Raw genomic sequence first — 18,571 nt, 5'->3', positions numbered from 1 at the left:
CTTGTTAAACTGCACGTTCGAATCCAAAACGTCTGAGGTAAAGCTCTAGCCTGTATTTCTAACAAGTTCCCAGGTGATGCTGACATGCCAGATCCACAGACTACACTGAAGGGCTGTGTAAACTTATTCTTTGTTTACCATGATATCCTTATGTCCAGCACAGTGATTGGCATACAGTAGGTGCTCAATAAATATTTATTGAATGAATGACAGAGTTCATAGGGTTGGTATGGGGGTTTGGAGAGCAGATGATCTTTGTCCTGAACTACAGCATATTTAGGGTGTTTCTGCTTCTAAAAGTCACTCACTTTGTAGTATTACCTCATACTCTGTAAGAGTAAGGATGTGGCTACAGCATTATTTTTGGCCTTGTCACCTTGCTGCCTCAACTCTAATCTTTGAAATAGGTGCCCTATACACATGGAGGTTAATGAACTCTGATTTACAAGTTCTGAGGAAGCCTTGCTATAGTCTGCAATCGCCGCAAACAAATTCTCTCCATCCAAGGAGGGAGCAGGGTGCAGGGATCCCATTGGTGTGGGAATTTTCCAGATTTTGGTGCCTGAGTAATTGCCATCTTGGCCTCCTCAAATCAAATACACATCCTTTCTAACAGTGTGTGTGAGAAAGAGGTTCATTACCCTAACACACATGAATGCATTATTTCTATTAATTACTATTATCGTTTACGATGATGATAACGACACTGGCAGTTGAGCGATTAAGTGTGTGGGGCAGTAGGGGGAGGGGGAGGAGAGCTGTGAGGGCAGGAGAAAGAGGAACTACATCTCCCAGAATCCCTCGGGAAAGCCACGCCACGGCGGCGCCCACCCCTTTTGCCGGCTGGGCCCGCCCCCACCGATGACGTCACAGAGGTGACATCACGGCGCCCAGAGCGAGGCTGGGGTAGGGAGGCCGACTTAGCTGGAATCGTCCGCTGGTCGTGGAGGCTGCTAGGGAGCCGGCGAGGGGGTGAGCAGGGGAGCAGACGAGCGAGCTAGAGCAGGCAGCAGGGAGCGTTGCGCGGCGCGGAGTAGCGCCGGGGCCGGGCCGCGAAGGAACCTACAACCGGAGAGGGGCAACCCGAGCCGGGCGCCGCGGGGTCCCCACCCCCACTCGGCCGGACAGTGCCCGGTGTTCCCCCGTGCGGGGGGCGGCGGCGGCGGCTGACTGGACCCGACAGGACCGCGGGGGTGTTGCCACCTCCACCGAGGAGCCGGCGCGGCCGCGGGCTCCTGAGAGCCGGGGCCCGAGGCCCGTGACAGACGGGCCGAGGAAGGAAGGGAGGCGGCGGCGGCGGCGGCGCAGGCGACGGGGAGGCAGCGGCGACACCATGTCATCCCCCAGTCCGGGCAAGAGGCGGATGGACACGGACGTGGTCAAGCTGTATCCTTCGTGGAGGGGGGATTCGGGCTGTAGGTGGGGGGCGGTGTGGGGATGCCTAGGGCACCCCCTGAAACCCAAGCAAGGGCCCTGGGGCACTCCAGGCCACTGTCCGAGGCGCCCCCTTCCTTCCCTTCCCCCAATGCCTACGGCGGCTCCTTGGCACCTCCCAGGAGCCGAGAGCCTTTTCAGCTCCCCCTTTATTTCCAGTACCCCAAAATGTGCGTTTTTCCTCGCTCTTCCTGCAACAACACCCCCCCCCGCCCCAGTGCCCGTGACTTTCCTCCACGACGCTTGGACTCCCAAGACAGCCTTTAAAAAAATTTTTTTTTTTGGCAAGACCAGCCACCTCTCTTCACCAAGCCCACCTTTTAAGGTCTCTCTTTCCTGTTTGCTTCTGATGTAGGAACTCGAGATAGAAATTCCCGAGAGTGAACCCTTTCCCCCTTTCTTGAGATGCCTCCATTCCCTCCACTCAGTGCTTCTTGAACTGGGGTAACTCGAGTGACCTCCTTTATCCCTAATTCCTTTCTATATTAGGAAGAGAGTAGTCTGCTCAGTGCCCCTCTTGTAAGTGATAAAGAGCTCTGAAATCAGAGACCCCCGTTAAAGGCTCCTTGGTCCCTAGAAGAACCTCGCTGTTTTTCCTTCCACTGACAAAGCCTATCCTACCCATGGTTGTATGTGGTGAGGACCCCCAGGCCCTCCAGCAAGCCACCCTCCATATTGTGGATATGACAGCTGGGGCGAGGGAGAGAAAGCCAATGACAAAATAGCCCCTTGACAAAATAGCCCCTCTACTAGCCACTTGAGGCAGTTCACTCTTATGAAGATAAGGTTCTTTGGGAATAATTGCCAACGACACCCTTTATTTTCCTACCCTCCCCCCCCTCGCCCCAAGTTTATGTACTCTGGAGGGAGCAGTGGGAAAGCTGCAACTGATAAGAGTCCTTCAGGCAGTGGTTTTGGTTGGAGTCCAGACTGATTATTTCAGGACCAACTAGAGAAATTCGCGAAGGTTCCTGTGACAAATCGAGAAAAATTTTTGAGGGGTAATTTAGAGGGTAGGGGGGAGAGGAAATGAGCCCAGTGTTCTGAACAACTGATCACTGGGGAGAGGGGGAAGCAGGGGTGGGGAGTGTTAGTGTGTGAAGCACAGTTAAAAAGTCCTGTGTCCTGCTTCTCTTTCTGTCTTACCCCCATCCCCCCACCATTTCCCCCTGTTGCAGGGTTTTGTTTATATAACTCAAGTTGTTTGGCTGGATTCTTCAGGTGAATTCCTTCTTTCTTCTTTTTATTTGTTACTGTGTGATTGGATCTTTTACCTCTGTAGAGATCGATGATTGTTGCTAAATACTCAGTTATGGAATTTGCTAAAGTTTTTAAACAAGTAGTTTTTGCATTTGGCTTGGAAGCGGGGGATGGGAGGGAAGTGCTTGGGCAAGTGATTTTTCTTTTCATAGTCTTTCCAGGAATAAGAAGGTGTTTTTCTCTTCACTTAGGAAAACTTGGCTAGAAATTAGGAACAGATAGACTTCTAAGTTTTAGGATTTAGAAATTTAGAATTTTGGGGAGGTGGGAGTGGAGATTAGAGAGAGGAGCAAGTACTAGACTGTATATTATGTACCAAACATATGTCCAGGCTTAAGTGAGACTCTTTATGAGCTGTTTGTGGCTCTGATTGAGTTTTGTAAATGTGTGAACGATACCAGTAATGTTGGCTTTTCATAAGGTTTCAGGAAAACTTGCAACTGTGGCTGTGTGTACATTTTACATAAAGCAGTTTCGGATTTTATTTTTGTTTAGAAACTAGGAAATGACATGGTGGCAGAATCTGAGTTATTTTCATCTTGAATGCAGAGTTACTGTCACACCTAATGCAAATTTCTACCTAATGTTTAATTAGGATGGGGGTGGGTGGGAGAATGCCAGCTGTTTTTGATCAATGTCAGGTTCTCAAATTATATACATATATATTTTTAGAAGATTGAGGATAAAGGGTGAGGCCTAACTTGACCTGATGCCTTTTCCATACAGTGCCTTTTGTTCATTTAGTAGTTGTGGCATCTAGAATGATTACCGCATTTAGGAGTCGGGGTGTGGGGGGTGGAAAGGCAGAGGAAAACAGACAAAGAACTGCAGGGTGTCTTTCTTTTTTTCTTCCCCTAAGTGGCTTATTTCATAGCTTATTTTTAGTAGAAGATAAAGAAAGGCTAAGATGTATTGGCCTTCTGTTCTTTCCCCACCTTCCTTCCTTCTGACAAAAGAAAGCAGAGGCGCTTTAAAATCCTAGATCTCTGAGATAGGAGAACAGCAGTCTCGCGATTTAAAAGGCAGAGGTTATCTTTGTCTCGTATTTGTGATTTTCTGGGTTAACATAGTTTGGAAGTTAAAATTTCCTCCATCCTTTTGTGTGTGCATGTGTCTTGTCGGTTGAGAGATTTTGTGGCCTCCTTTCTCTGTTGAATTCACATTAGCAGGCCCAAATGGAGCCAACAGTTTTTTGAGCAAGGTATAGTTAGCAAAAAAAAAAAAAAAAAAAAAAGGAAAAAAATTCCCTAACCCACTATGAAAATGAGTACAATTGTTGGGGAAGGGCTGGGGGTTGAAAATGAAAGATGGTGGAGAGGAAGTAGAAAAGGTCTGAAGGAATGTACTTGTTTTTTTTTTTGCCCCTTAGTGTCCCTTGATGATTTCTTTGGTGTGGAGGCTGATGGCTGGTTTCATTGCAATCTCCTGTTTCAGCCCATTTTTGGATGTCTCCCGAGTGTAATTATGCTACAAGGATTTACAGCCTGGTAGGGAACCTGTATGGTAGGAAAGTAGCGGTGTGGGGGTAGGGAGAGAAGAGGATGTGTAACTAACTGGCCACTGCCTTCCACCACCTTCCTAGACACTGACTCCTCTTGTTTGGAGTCAGTGCTGTTTCTTTTGTGATGGGTTGGTAGGAGGAGAGCTGACTTCCAAGTTATATGGGGATTGAGTGTTTTGCACGGATTCACTTATTCACTTAATAATCTGCTGGGCGATTATGTTCTGAAACTCTGACTCATTCATTGTTTCTCTTCTGATCCCTTGCTGTGTGTTGTGCAAACCTTCCAAGAGCCTAGAAACTGAGGTACATGACTTGTGGGCCCTGTTAAAAGTGTGTCACAATCAAAAAACTTACACTTAGCCTAAACCCTGTGGAATGGTTGTGAATAGTGTGGCCATTTGTCTGCAAAGTCAGGTAGATGAGTAATACTGTGCTGTTTCCAGCCTGGCAGTCTTTGAGGTTTCCATCTCAAACTCTGCTGATTATTTAGATTGCCTGAGAACTGGGACTTTGGTGACCTTAAAGCGTGATTTGCCCTAAAGGAATATCGGTTTAAGTTCTCCCTGCTAGAGGAACAAACAGCTCAGATTACACGGGTTTCCTTGTTGGTGGGGGTTACTCGTCTCACCCTGTTGCACAGCCTGGTGATCCTTTTATCTGTGAACCAGTGGCCCCTGCTGAAGGCTGGAGCTGCTTGTTTTGGAAAAGCGTTTGCAGGCAAAAGGCCGCAGGCACAGCTCCTCACAGCTCATTGGCTGCTCTGTTACTACCCGGAAAAGGAGGAGGGGTGGAGCTTCCAAACAGCTGATAGAGTGTGTGGCCGAGTGTGTTTATATACAAAAGGAGTAGGGGCTGGGGAGGCCTTGTGCTTGGTGTTACAGGATCAAGTGCATTTTCAAGGGGTAAAAGGAGGAGAGGAAACTCTGACCTCATAGAGTGAAAGAAACGTTCGAGGTGAAATCGGAAAAGTAGATCTGATGATAATGGGGAATTGGCATACTCTGTATTTGTTATTGGTGCGAGATTTTGGAACTTATAATAGCAAGAGTTTTCAAAGATTCCCTTTTTCAGAGGGAGTGCAGTAACTTGAAACAGGATGTGTTGCTACTTTGTGTTCTTAACTGACTCTTGCAGAGACTCAAAAGTATGGTAGAATGTAAGCTTCCTCTGCAAAAGCTTTGAGTTCTAGAAAGGGGCAGTGACTTACACTAAATTGACTAAGGGCATTAGTGAATCTTACAGAGTCCTGGGTATCTGCTTAGGGTTTAGAAACTTACAGGAACAGTTCACCCCTCATGTGTTTGAGTTCCCCCTTTGTGCCGTGTTAGGTGCTGGGGGTTTAGTCCTGAAAAATTCCTTGTGGGTTGTCATGATGCTTCTGTAACTAGTCAAACAATTTTTTTTTAAAGGTCAGCACTGTATATATCACCTTTTTGAATAGTTTGTATTTACCTTCAGAATTGACTTTTCAAGGAATAGAAAGGTTAAAATGTGAATTTTACGCGATGGCGTATAAGGGAATCTTTGTTCCTGTTATTTAAAAGGAAGATGTTAGCCCTGGCTGGTGTGGCTCAGTGGATTGAGTGCCAGCCTGCGAACCCAAAGGTCCCAGGTTTATTCCCAGTCAGGGCACATGCCTGGGTTGCTGGCCAGGTCCCCAGTTGGGAGCGTGCAAGAGGCTACTGATCAATAACGTATCTCTCGCACATGGATGTTTCTCTCCCTCTCTTTCTCCCTTTCATCTAAAAGTAAGTAAATTAAATCTTAAAGCTATTATAAAATGGAAACAAGAAACATTAAAGTGTGTAGCCGTTTGTCTTCGACATTGATGTTAGTATTTTGCTGTTAATCAGTAGTTATTCTGTCCTTTAGTTAATAATCTTTGTTACTCTTTGATTTGTGCTCCAAGTATACACCATTATATAATGTTGTCATCAGTTCCTGTGTCAGTTGGGAACCTGTGTTGTGCTTTTATTTCCTGTGGCCTCTTTTTAGTGAGATGATGAGGTGAAAGGGAGGCAGTTTAATGGTCCTCAAGCTCGAAGTTAAAGCTTTGGCAACTCCCAGTGTTCTGAATTTGTTTTCTCTGCCTAGATTTTGGTGACAGATGTAACATACGAGTACTTATTTTGGTTAAGCAGGAACCTACATGAGTAAGCATTCACAGCTTCAGGACATCTGATTCCTGCAGTGCAGTTCTAGTAAATTACACACAAGCCTAAAAATTCAGCTTTGGGGGATAAAAATCTTTTGCAGATGTGACCCATAAAAGTCCCTTACCCTGTTTGTGCCCATGTGTTAGAAAATCATGGATTTGATTTTCTAGTGTTGTGCAATTTCCCTAGTACCTTGACCTGCATTTATATGCAGTGTATGTAATTTAGTATCTTCTTCAGTCTTACCAGATTCGATGGTTCCAAGGACCTTTGGATTTTTAGGCATATAATTCAGACCTGCGAAAGTGCTTATAGTGCAGTAGCTTTTCAGCTGTAGACCCACGGTGTACGTTTTAGTAAAATAATGGAAAAAACTTACTTGGGTTATACAAGTACTAAGATAATTGAGGAAAATGTAGTTTACAAAAAGGGAAATATAAGTTACCCATAATTCTATCCTTTAGATAGTGGCTGTCAGTTATCTGGAGGTTTGTTAAAACAGGTAGCTGGGTCCCCTCCCTGGAGTTGTCCCATTCAGGAAGTCTAGAGTGTGGCCTGAGAACTTGAATTTCTGCCAAGTTCCCAGATGCTGCTACTGTTGGTCTAGGGACCACAATTTAGTAACTGTCGTCCTCGCATGTTACCATTATGATTTTTCTCATTCGTCTTTTTTTCCTCCCATGATATATTTTTCAAGCTTTTGAAATTACTGTGTGTGCCTTGTTTTTGCTTACTATTTTTGCAACTATTTTTCACAGTTAAAACTATCAAACATAATGAATAACTGATGTAACATGCCATTTATCGCTTTAATTCTTTGCCATTTCTCTGTGACAAATAAGATTGAAATTAACCTCTTGTGTACAAGGCTTTCCCTGTATTGCTGGATTATTTCTGTTTTTGAGAAATGGGACTCTAGATCAAAGAAGGTAAACATTTGAATTTAAATATTTACTTAAAAATCTCGAGGCCCGCACTTGGTGGGCTTTCACCTTATGCTGTTGTGTTTTCGTTGGTGTTATTTCAGCACTGAAGCAGTCAGCGTGGCATAGTGATGAAAGATGAGTTCTAATCTCTTTGTTGAAACTTTCATTTTTTAAAAAATAATGATGATCCTCAAATTAGGGATACTTTTGTACTTCTCAAAGTGCCTATTGTGAGTTGGTGGGTTAAATATATTACATTCAGAAGCGGATAGATAGGTCTAGCAAGAGTTGTAGGATTAGTTTTTGTATCTTGAATTTTTTTTTCTGTTTTTCTATTGAGGTATATTTGACATAAAATAACTGCATACTTAAATTTGATGAGTTTTGATGTATTACCCATGAAACCCACCACCACAATCAAGATAATGACCATATTCATCTTCCTGAAAAGTTTTTCGTGCCCCTAGGTGGTCTTTCCTTCTCATCCATTGATCTGATTTCTGTCACTATAAGTATTTAGTATTTTCTAGAATTTTGTGTAAATGGAATCATACATTATGTACTCTTTTTGTGTGGATTCTTTTACCGTATTTTCAGGTTCATCCATGTGGCTGTGTAATTCTTTCCTTTTTACTGCTGAGTAGTATTTTATTGTACAGCTGTACGGCAGTTGGTTTATGCATTTACCTCTTTGTGAACATTCGGGTTATTTCCGGTTTGGGACTACTGCAGATAAAGCTGTTCTGGACATGTGCTTTCTTTTCTTTGGGGTAAATAGGAGTGGAATAGCTGAATCACTTTTGGTATGTATGGATTTAACTTTAAAAAAAAATATATATATATGGTACATATATTTCTTAGAGAGATGGGAGAGGGGAAGGGAGGGAGAAAGAGAGGGAGAAGCATCGCTATGAGATGCCTCTCATACATGCCCTGACTGGGAGCACAAACAGCTCAGGCATGTGTCCCGACCACGAATCAAACCTGCAACCTTTTGCTTTGTGGGACTACGCCCAATCTACTGAGCCACACCAGTCAGAGCAAGGTTGTTTTTTTTAAGCTCCTATTTATTTACCTTTAGAGGCGGGCGGGGAAGAAAGAGAGGGAGAGAACCAGCAGAGATGTATCAATGTGTGAGATTTGCCTGTGGAAGGCCCCCAGCCTAGGGGAAGGCAGGGAGAAAGAGGAAACATCAGTGTATGAGATTTGCTTGTCACAGGTCCCCAACTAGAGACCTGCCTGGCAACCCAGGCATGTGCCCTGACCGGGAATCGAACCAGTGACCTTTTGGTTCGGCACTCAATCCACTGTGCCATACCAGCCAGGGCTTGAGTTTAACTTTTTAACAGGTAGCGTGAATTTAGTTTTTACTGATGGTAGTCTGTATTTCATACATATTTAGATTGTGATGTTAAACTATTGTTTCAATTGTTTATTTTAAAGGAATCCCATTAAAAAGCATAGTCCTAAAGCACTGACTTCTACTTAACTCTGTCAGAATTAGTTTTGTAGCTGGTCTGCCCTCCCATTCAAAATAAGTGAGTTAAATGTTCATGGTGAAATATTTTTGTTTTGTGGCCTTTGAAATGGTGATTAAGCAGTATGGTCACAAATAACTTATATTTTTGCATTTGCTACTAAGACTTTGTAAACTTTTTGAAAAGGTGAGCACACTTTTTATTCATGGTACCCTTTTCTTGCTTTTTGTAAAATACTGATGGGAAAAAAATTTTTAACATTAGTTTTACCTAGCACCTCCAATTACCTTCACAGCAGTTTGCAGATATTTAATAGGACTCCGTTGAGTCTGAGTAGTATCTTCAATTTTCATATGTGCTAAACCCAGGTGAAAGGAGCCAATAGCAACTCAGTGCAAAAGTGGAAACAGAGTCTCGGAGTTAGGTTATCCCTTAATATGTTCTTTGGGATCTTTAAGTATGGAAGATATTGGGGCAACACTGGCTAACAAAGTTATACAGGTTTCAGGTGCACAGTTCCACAAGGCGTCATCTGTTCACTGTCTTGTGTGTTCACCACCCAAGTCAGGTCTCCCCATCCATTACCATTTATCCTTTTTTAAAGTTAATTTTTAACAAAATGATGGGGATTTTGTGTCATTATTTTTTGGCATCCTGTGTGAGTCATTTGAAAGACTTAATTAATAGACATTACTATAATAAAATTACATGTTACTTTGTAATAGTTGTTATCATGTACTTTCTGATGAATTACAAACATTAGAATTTATATATAGGTGTTTACGTAAATATTGCTTTAAAAAGTTAACATCTTATTACCGACAGCTGAGACTTCCAGCTTGGCTAATGAAAAAGACACCCTGCGTTATGCCTGTTTCAGGTTGGAGGCCATGGCAGTTTGTTGAGTGGGAGACTTTGGTTCCGTCGTCAGACGTGAGGACGTTGCCTTGAGCGTGCGTATCAGTGTGTTATTTCCGATTTCCCACGTGTAATTATGGGCAACATAGAAACCTTTGAAAACACAGAAGAGTCTGTGTACTTTTGAGGGCTTGTTACAGTAGTGATTCTCGGGGGGGGGGTATTGCATTTGAGAAGAATTACTATATTTTTATGGGCAGGTACTATGGTTATTGTAGTTGCTTCTCTGTGCCTCACCAGCTGCTTCGGAAAGGTGGGTGGTTGTTTGCAGGCGGATGCTCAGGGTGGTGACTGCCGTGTCTGGAAGAACCCAAGCCCTCCAGAGCCAGGTGGTAGAAATCCCTCTGGGGCAGCAGTGCGGGAGTGATGGGGGATTGTTTCTGTCCTCACCTGGTTTCTTAGATACCTAGGGCATTAGGTGGTTTGAATTGGTGCTATTGATCTTTTGACCTGGCCCCGCAAAGAAGTCAGGGAGGAGTGGGACACTCAGGCGAAGGGGAGAGGCTTGGCTGGACTTCATCATCCTCGGGAAGGAAGGCAGGACTGGGGGCTCTGTCCTTGAGCTCACAGAAGGTGCCTAGGCTATAGCACTTGTAAGAACCATATCAAGGGACTTAGAATATTATTTAATTGTGAATGGAGTCTTTTATGTCTTTTGTTCAACTTCCTGGTTTCTAACTTTAAACCACTTTCAGGGAGGCATTATTTATGAAAGTAAGAGATTATCTGCATGTGAAATTGTTAATGTTGCAAATTATATATATATTTTCTTTTTAGGTAGGCAAAATGTTTCTTTTTCCATGTGTCATGTTTTTATCACGTACATTTTTTTCAAGGTTTCTTGGATTATAAAATCTTAGTTGAAGTAATATAAATAGAAAATTAGATACTGCATATGCCTGGTTTGTGTTACCTCAGATGCAATTGGGTTACTACTCAGATTAGTGAAAAGAAATTTCGTTGTTCTGTTTAAATGGTGCCAGTATAACTTTGGTTATCTGGATATTGCTTTTCAATCGGTTGACTTTACGTTGAAGAGACAGTTTCTGAAAGGTTCGTTAATTTAAAAAATTTAAAAATTCAGGTGAAGATTTCCATTGTAGTGTCTATCTGTAGGTTGATTTGGTAGGAACATGTCCGTAAGAGACCACCTGGTGTTACATAGCTGGATACATTGTTTTATGGTTTTACAGACTACTGCATGTTTACTCTACACAGATTTATGTAAATCTGTGAATACATTAGTAAATCTCCATGGCAACAAAGCTTGAAATTACATAACTCTTTTTGTTTTACTCCACAGGAAAGAAACTGGATTTTTAAATTAAAAATTACTCTTAACAAATGGTAACTTACATTTGGGCCTCAGGGTTCCACGATCAGCTGGTAGAGTAGCTCCCCGCCCCCCCTGTCTGCAGGGTGTGTGTTCTCAGACTTCTGCTGGATGTTCTTGAACTGCCGATGCTGCCCGGTCCAACATACATGTGTTGCCTGTGCGTACGTGCCCTTCCTGCCTTCTCTTTGGCGTATCCCAGTGGCCAGCACTTACTCTGCTACTTGGGGGCCATTCATCACTGAGTGAGACGAGGGTTACCTGCCCCAGGCGCTGCAGTTCCTTGACAGTAGGTCTGATGACCAAGATGGCTGCTAAGTGACTGACAGGCAGGGAGTGTATACAGCGAGGATACACTGGACAAAGGGATGATTCGCACCTGGGGCGGGATGGAGCGTTACTTTGTAAGATTTTTTTCATGCTACTCAGAAAGGCATCAATTGAAAACTTACAAATTGTTTATTTCTAGAGTATTCCATTTCATATTTTGACCATGAGTAACTGAAACCAGGGAAATGGAAACTGTGCATAATGGGGGGAACTACTGTACTTGGTCATCACTAACTCAGACTAAGGCTTCTACAGTGAAATCATGCTGTGACCCTGGCTGGTGTGGCTCAGTGGATTGAGTGCTGACCTGTGAACCAAAGGGTGGCTGGTTTGATTCCTGGTCGGAGCTCATGCCTGGGTTGTGGGCCGGGTCCCTGGTGGGGGCGTGTGAGAGACGACCACGACCACACACGGATGTTTCTGTCCCTCTTTTTCTCCCTCTTTAGCCCTCTCTCTAAAAATAAATAAATAAATAAAATCTTTAAAAAAATCATGCTATGATGTAGGTCTTGGATATTTTGGATTTTTATTACAAATTATATTTACAATCAAATGAAAGTGCATTTTAAATACTTGTGGCATTTTTTAAATCTTTTTTTTAATTGATTTGAGAGAGGGAGGGAGAAACAGAGAAACACTGATTTGTTGTTCCACTTATTTCTGCATTCTTTGGTTGAGTCTTATATGTGCCCTGACCTGGAATTGAACCTGCAACCTTGGCGCATTGAGACAACACTCAACCAACAGAACATCCCGGCCAGAGCACTTGTGGTATTTTCTGACAAAAGGAGTTTTAGCTCTTTATCTTAACTCGGTGGCTGATCTCTGTGTTGCTTTAGAATATATTTAAGTAAGTATATTAAAACGTAGAACGTAATATATGGTTGATAACACAATCATTTATCTTGGCAACACAATTTAACACAATTTTACCAACTAATCCAGTCAATTCACCATAGCTACCACCCTGATAATAGAGGGGAAAAAAACCCTGTATTTTATCTCTCTCTCTGTATCCTTAGGGATTAAAAATTAAAAAAAAAAAAAACACCCTTTTTTAAGTCAGGTTTTTTGCATGGGTGGAAGGAGGAGAGGAAGTAGACTTTTGAGCGTTCTTGAGTCTGATTATGTGGATTGCTGCCCGTCTCCTGGCGGTAGAGAATGGCGATCCCGGGTGCTGTCTTTGATCATCGAATGGCACATGTTTACGTACACCTGTATAGAGTCATTCCTGCTCTTGCGAACACTGGGCTTTTTACCTTTTTTTCTATAGGCTCTTGGGTTAGAATAGTTAGGTACCAGATTCTTTCTATCTTTAATTAATGTGGCTTTTCCTTTGAGATTCAGCTGAGGATTTCGTAACATCTAAAAACCTTAACACCTCAGGAGACTGTTGATGGCTCATAAAGACTGTGATAACATTTCGTATAGTATTTCAGTGTGTCCTTGTATATGTCTGTTTTCCTTTAGTGTCCCTAGCTTCTATTTTGACCAATGTCTAGAAATCGGGCAAGGCAGTTAAGTGCACTGGCAGGAAAGGACACAAACAAACCTTGAGGGAGAAGGTACTTCCAGGTCCTTTTCCCAATCTCACGTTCAAGATTAATTAAAAGTAGTAGTGAAGCCAGGTCCCTTTTTCTAGGCCTGTTTCACTTTGTGCACCTTGGCAATTATTTATCTAACTCAGACTTATGCTAAAGATATGAAAAGTAGTTTACAGCTTTGCTATTTATCTTCTGAACGCAAAAATAAGCCCTACCTTAGATTTGCTTTAACGCTCAGTGAAGTCAGGCACGATGGAACTTGGCACCTGAATTTTGTGTTCTTACCACTTTAAAGGCACTCTCTTCTTGCCTCTGAAGAACTTGTTTCTTCTAAGCTGGTGTTATACAGTCTGGTCAGTGTTTCTGAGATTCAGAAGCTACTAACTAACTATTTTAAGTCCTCAAGCTAGGAAGTTTGGAGATCTCCATCTCCCAGCCTCAGCATCCTCTTTATGATCTTCAGGCAAGGTAAATGGGAGTGGCCTCCATCCCTTTGGGGGCTTTTTCCCAGGATAGAGTTTGGGCCCCCCCTGTGCATCTTGTAATTCCAAGAAGGACTAACAGAAAGATAGCATGTCTGCTTGTGCTTGTTCTCCATTTTGGGGAGGGACTTGGTGTATGTATATATCTTTAAGCCTTTGAACTGGATTATCTTAATTGACAGAGGTACATGTCTTATTTTTTATTTGCTTGATAGGAAATAGAAATTCTATTTTTTATAGAATCAAAAAATAGTGTATGACTCGAATGCTATTTAAATTGGGACTTATTACTCATTTGAATTAATTGAATCAAATGTAACTTGGGTCTGGTAGTTCTGGCTGTTTTAGTTCTTATGTGTCATTCTTAACAGTGTTTTGTCAGTTCTGAGGAGGTTCTGATGACATTTCATTAAAGTGAAATCTTAGAATCTTATGTAGATTTTGGCATGTTTGTATATGTGGAGAAAACTCGGCAGCGCAAAAAATAAGTATTAAAAAGCAGTGGTTGCTTTCTGAATATAAGGGTTCTTTGAGTAGAAATTAATAATTGTACTCTTCCTAGGCAATATTATTTGTGGCCTTAAGTAATAGAGAAATACCGATGCTTAGCTGTAAATTCTGGTAATTTTTTTTTATTGATAAAAGAAAATAAAAGCCAAAGTTGGACTAAGGAGCCTGCTTTTCATTTGTGACTTATTAAATCAGTTTTGCTACTTAGTAGTCACATTTGATATGTGAAAAATAGAATTAAAACTATAGACTAACACCTTAATTTTATTTATGAATGTGAGTCATGAAGTCAAAACTAAAAATGACTTAGTAGGTTTTCGTATAAATGTTCTGACATCTCTTTATAACAGTCGATTAGATGGCATTGTGCTTTGTATTCTCGAGGGGTCTGAGTTGTATGTGCCCTGTCAATTTAAAAATAAAGTAAGTCCCATAAGAGTGCCTGATTCATTGAAGCTTTTTATCAGGCTCGAGTGGCAGCATGCTGTTCTTTTCAAAATTTTATATATATAATTATCTAAAGTATATTTTGTTTTTTAAAAGGTAAATTAGGGAATGTGGGGATATAATTGAGTAAAAGAATATGCCCAGAGCCAGGATAGGAACCCATCAGAGTTTGAAACAGTTCAGTATTTAAGCATTTAAATATTTTACCTTTATGCCTTTTAATACTCTCCATGTATCTTAAGTATATCTTCTGCAGAAAATCTAGGTGTCAATATTTTTATTGGTATTTAAGCTCTGAATGGGTGTAGGGGATCAGTTTTGCTTCATGTTTTAGTATTTTTAATTGTTAGTGTCAACACAGCTGAGCATGTATAGAAACTTTAGATGCTTATTTTTTAAAAAGTTGGGATGATTTTATGAAAGCAAGCTTGGGATGTAAGTGACTCTTAATTTTCTGCTGTTTTTGCCTTAATGATCGATACCTTTTGACTTTTTAAAGATACACTTTATTTTGATTTACAGAAAAGTTGTAAAGATAATACAGAGATTACTTCTCTGTTACCTTTTTATATTACAATGGCACATTCACCAGAACTAGGAAATCAGCGTTGGTACACTGTATAAACCAAACTCGGGGCTTTGTTCAGATTTCACCAGTTTTTCCATGGATGTTCTTTTCTGCTTCAGGATTCAGTCCTTAGTATTGGGTTGGCCAAAAAGTCCGTTTAGTTTTTTCCGTAAAATAAAATACATTTTTTCATTTTCCTCTATAATTATTGATTTGGATGTTTTGAGTATGTTGGCTGACTCCCACGTGGTATAACATTGATTGTTCTCAGTCTGGTCGCTATCAGCTTCAACTGGTCTACCCCACATGGAGCATCGTCCAGCAGGAAATCTCCAGCATGAAATTTTGCAAACCACTTTTGATACATTCGATCAGTCACAGCACCTTCTCTATACACTGCATAAATTTTTTTTGCATTTCAGTTTTGTTTTTACCTTTCTTGAAATTATAAAGCATAATATGCTGAAAATGTGTATTTTCTTCTTCTTCAATATTAAAGTGACTACACAAAAATTCACCAATTTTTTTTAAATGTGCACTGATATGACAGCTGTCATAATAAGTCTAACAGAATTGTTTCAAAGGAAGTTAAAGACATCTAAGCACTACTAGAGCCATCTTACGGAAAAAACCAAACTTTCTGGCCAACCCAATATTTCCTAGTCTGTGACAGTTTCTCACACTCCTTTCTTTGTTCTACATGACCTTGACTGTTTTGGAGTACTGGTCAGGTGATTTTTGGAATGCTCCTGACTTTGAGTTTATGTGATCCCCGCCCCCTGCCCCCCCCCCCCCCACACCCATGATCAGACCTCATGGTAATGAGGTATTAAAATTTGGCCAAATTCTTTGTGGGTTTTGGGAAAGAATTCCGCTGTGCCCCTCATAACTGCACTGGGTATGGTAACCTTGATTCACGTGACTGAGGTGCTTGCCAGGTTTCTCCACTGTAAAGTTAGTGTTTTCCTTTGCGTTCTATTCTTTGGAAGCTCGTCACTAAGTTGTGTGACTAACACTCAAGGGGGCGGGGGTTGGGGAATTAGGTTCAACCTCCTAGAGAGAGTATTATTTTTAACTTTTGATTGTAACCTGTCAGTGCACTCATCTTAGTTATTAGTGGCTTTGGTATAGGAGTTCCATTTGTTTAGCTGTTTGCATGGCAAATTTAACTTCTTACATTTGGCTGTTTTTAGATCTATAGTAACATTTATATGTGAAAGTGAAGATTAAATTTAGGATGAGTTGCAAAGCTATTCGTTAAGAACCTCGTAACTCAAAGAATTGTATAGTCTAAAAGAGTTTTAGACCAGAAAGAGAACTTGGAGATAAGGTAGTGATAAAATGCTATTACATTCAGTATATCTTTTTGTTATGAACTCTGGCAGATTCTTGAACGTCATTTTGTTACAATGTTGATGAGATGTTGTAAGGAACTAAACTCTGTATCAATTAGCCTATGGTAAAATTAGTTTCTTTATATGTCATGTTCAGAAAGTTTCAGAACCTATCTACTAGGTTAAGTGAGGATTTACTGTAGTTACATAATTAGCAAGAGAATATATTCTTAACAGCTGCTAATTCTAGCAAAGGGCCATTATTTTGGCCCATAGAAACATTGTTGTCTATCTTAAGGAGTATATTTTTCACTATCTTGACACTTTTTAGTGGTTCTATTTGTAGTTTCAGTGAAAACTTGACATAATTGTACTTGGCTTTCACTTTTTCTTCAGAATTTTCTAAACAGTTGAATCTTACTCCTTTAAATGAGAAAACTTATTTACTTCAACAGTTTTGTTATATTTTTATATTGTCTGAGTTTTGCCATTTTCTCCTTTCTCCCTATGAATAACACTGATTTTCATACAGTAAGTCTTACGAAAGTACCTTGTTTTCTCGAGCAGAGTATTTATAGCTGAGGCTATTGGGTAGTGACCTCTGGAAAAGTAACAGAAAGAGATTAAAATTTGACCTAACCCGTTTGATCTAAGCTAAAAGTTAAGGCAAAGTATTTATCTCCCAGGGTTGTCCTTGAAAATAGGAAGAAAGGCGGAAATTGAATATTAATGGGAAATATCTCACTAGTTTAAGAGTGGTAATAAATTTTATTTTGAGATTGTAGAGGGCAGTTCAGAATTTATATATCAACTCAAGGAGACACCTGAGGTTTTGTGTGGTATATAAGTCAGAAGTGTTTAAAACCAACTGTTTATGGATTTAGTTACATCAGTGTTCAGACCTTTGGCCGTTGCCAGCATCTGGATGTCATGTAGATGCTAAGAGCCAGTAGTGTGACACTTAGGGTCATCTTACTGGCTTGATGACCCCGGGCGGGTGGTCAGCTGATGTTTTGGTAACCTCTATTTCCTTTGCTTGCTTTCTAAAGTATGAGTGCTCCAGTAGCTTAAAAAACAAAACAAACAAAAAGAAACAAAGCAGAAGACTTTTTTTTTTTTTTTTTTTAGTTTTAGGTTCACAGCAAAATTGAAGGGAAAGTACAGAGATTTCCTGTGCCCCTCTGCCCCGACTCATGAACAGCTTGCCCCATAATTAACATCCCCTACCAGAGATGCATAGTTATGATTGATGAGCCTACACTAGCACAGCATTATCATCCAAAATAGTTTACAGTAGGGTTCACTCATGGTATTCTTCATCCTGTGGGCTTGGACAAATGTATGATGACATATGTCCACCATTACGGTATCACACAGAGTATTCACTGCCCTGAAAAATCCTGTGTTCCACTTACTTATTCACTCCACCTGCTCCAGACCCCGGCAGCCACTGATTTAAAAAAAATTTGTTAACAAGTTTAAAAAAAAAAAAAAGTATTTATTTATTTTTAGAGGGGAAGGGAGGAAGAGAGGAAGAGAAACATCTGTGTGGTTGGCTCCTGTGCGCCCCCCACTGGGGACCAGCCCACAACCCAGGTGTGTGCACCCCGACTGGGAATCAAACCAGCCATCCTTTGGTTTGAAGGCTGACAGTCCGCTGAGCCACACCAGCCACAGCTCAATTCTTATTTACTGATTAGAGAGAGAGGCAAAGAGACAGACGTCTGTTGTTGTTCCGTTTATTTGTGCCTTCATTGGTTGGTTCTCGCACGTGCCCTGACTACAGATAGACCCTGCATCCTTGGACTGTGGGGACGACGCTCCAACCAACTGAGCTACCCAGCCAGGGCACTGCTGATTTATTTTTTTAACCGTCTCCATAGTTTTGCCTTCCCCAGAATGTCATAATAGTTAGAATCATACAGTAAATAGTCTTTCAGATTGGCTTCTTTCACTTGGTAATGTGCGTTTAAATTTCCTTCATGTCTTTTCATGGCTCGGTAATTCGTTTCTTTTTAGCCCTAAGTAACATTCCATTGCCTGGATGTACCAGTTTATCCGTTCACCTTAACGGGCCATGTTTAGTAAATAGAGCTAATGCTCTTTAAGGTTTCTAATTTTTTCCAGATTTACCTTTGTACTTTTTTTCAAAAAGTCTTTTAGTAGCAGGTAGCTGAATTCTATCCTGCTGGCCCATTCTGTCCTCAGGTCTACTCTTCTTATCCTCTGCTCCTTGTCTGTAATGCGTCACTTCTCATTCTAATATTCTTGTAGTATCTTGGTTTGAGATGTTATGGCCCAGTTTTTCTGGATAAAAACCTGGGCTACACAGATTGATGGAAGTGCT

General features: G+C 41.2%; 1 protein-coding gene across 2 annotated transcripts in view; it reads left to right on the top strand.

Annotated features, from left to right (window-relative positions):
- Nucleotides 1-878: 878 nt before the first annotated feature.
- UBE2H (ubiquitin conjugating enzyme E2 H) overlaps nucleotides 879-18,571 on the top strand; it is a 99,203-nt gene continuing 81,510 nt past the window's right edge. For both annotated transcript variants that reach the window (XM_053927193.2, XM_024554961.4), the window contains exon 1: nucleotides 879-1,386. In XM_053927193.2, the coding sequence (XP_053783168.1) occupies nucleotides 1,334-1,386 (53 nt within the window). In that variant the 5' untranslated portion in view covers nucleotides 879-1,333. The remainder of the gene's footprint in view (nucleotides 1,387-18,571) is intronic.

This window comes from Desmodus rotundus, chromosome 6 (genome assembly GCF_022682495.2).
Source record: "Desmodus rotundus isolate HL8 chromosome 6, HLdesRot8A.1, whole genome shotgun sequence".
NCBI lineage: Eukaryota > Metazoa > Chordata > Mammalia > Chiroptera > Phyllostomidae > Desmodus > Desmodus rotundus.
Note: the sequence above shows the minus strand (reverse complement) of the source record. Positions and strands in the feature narration are given on the sequence as shown.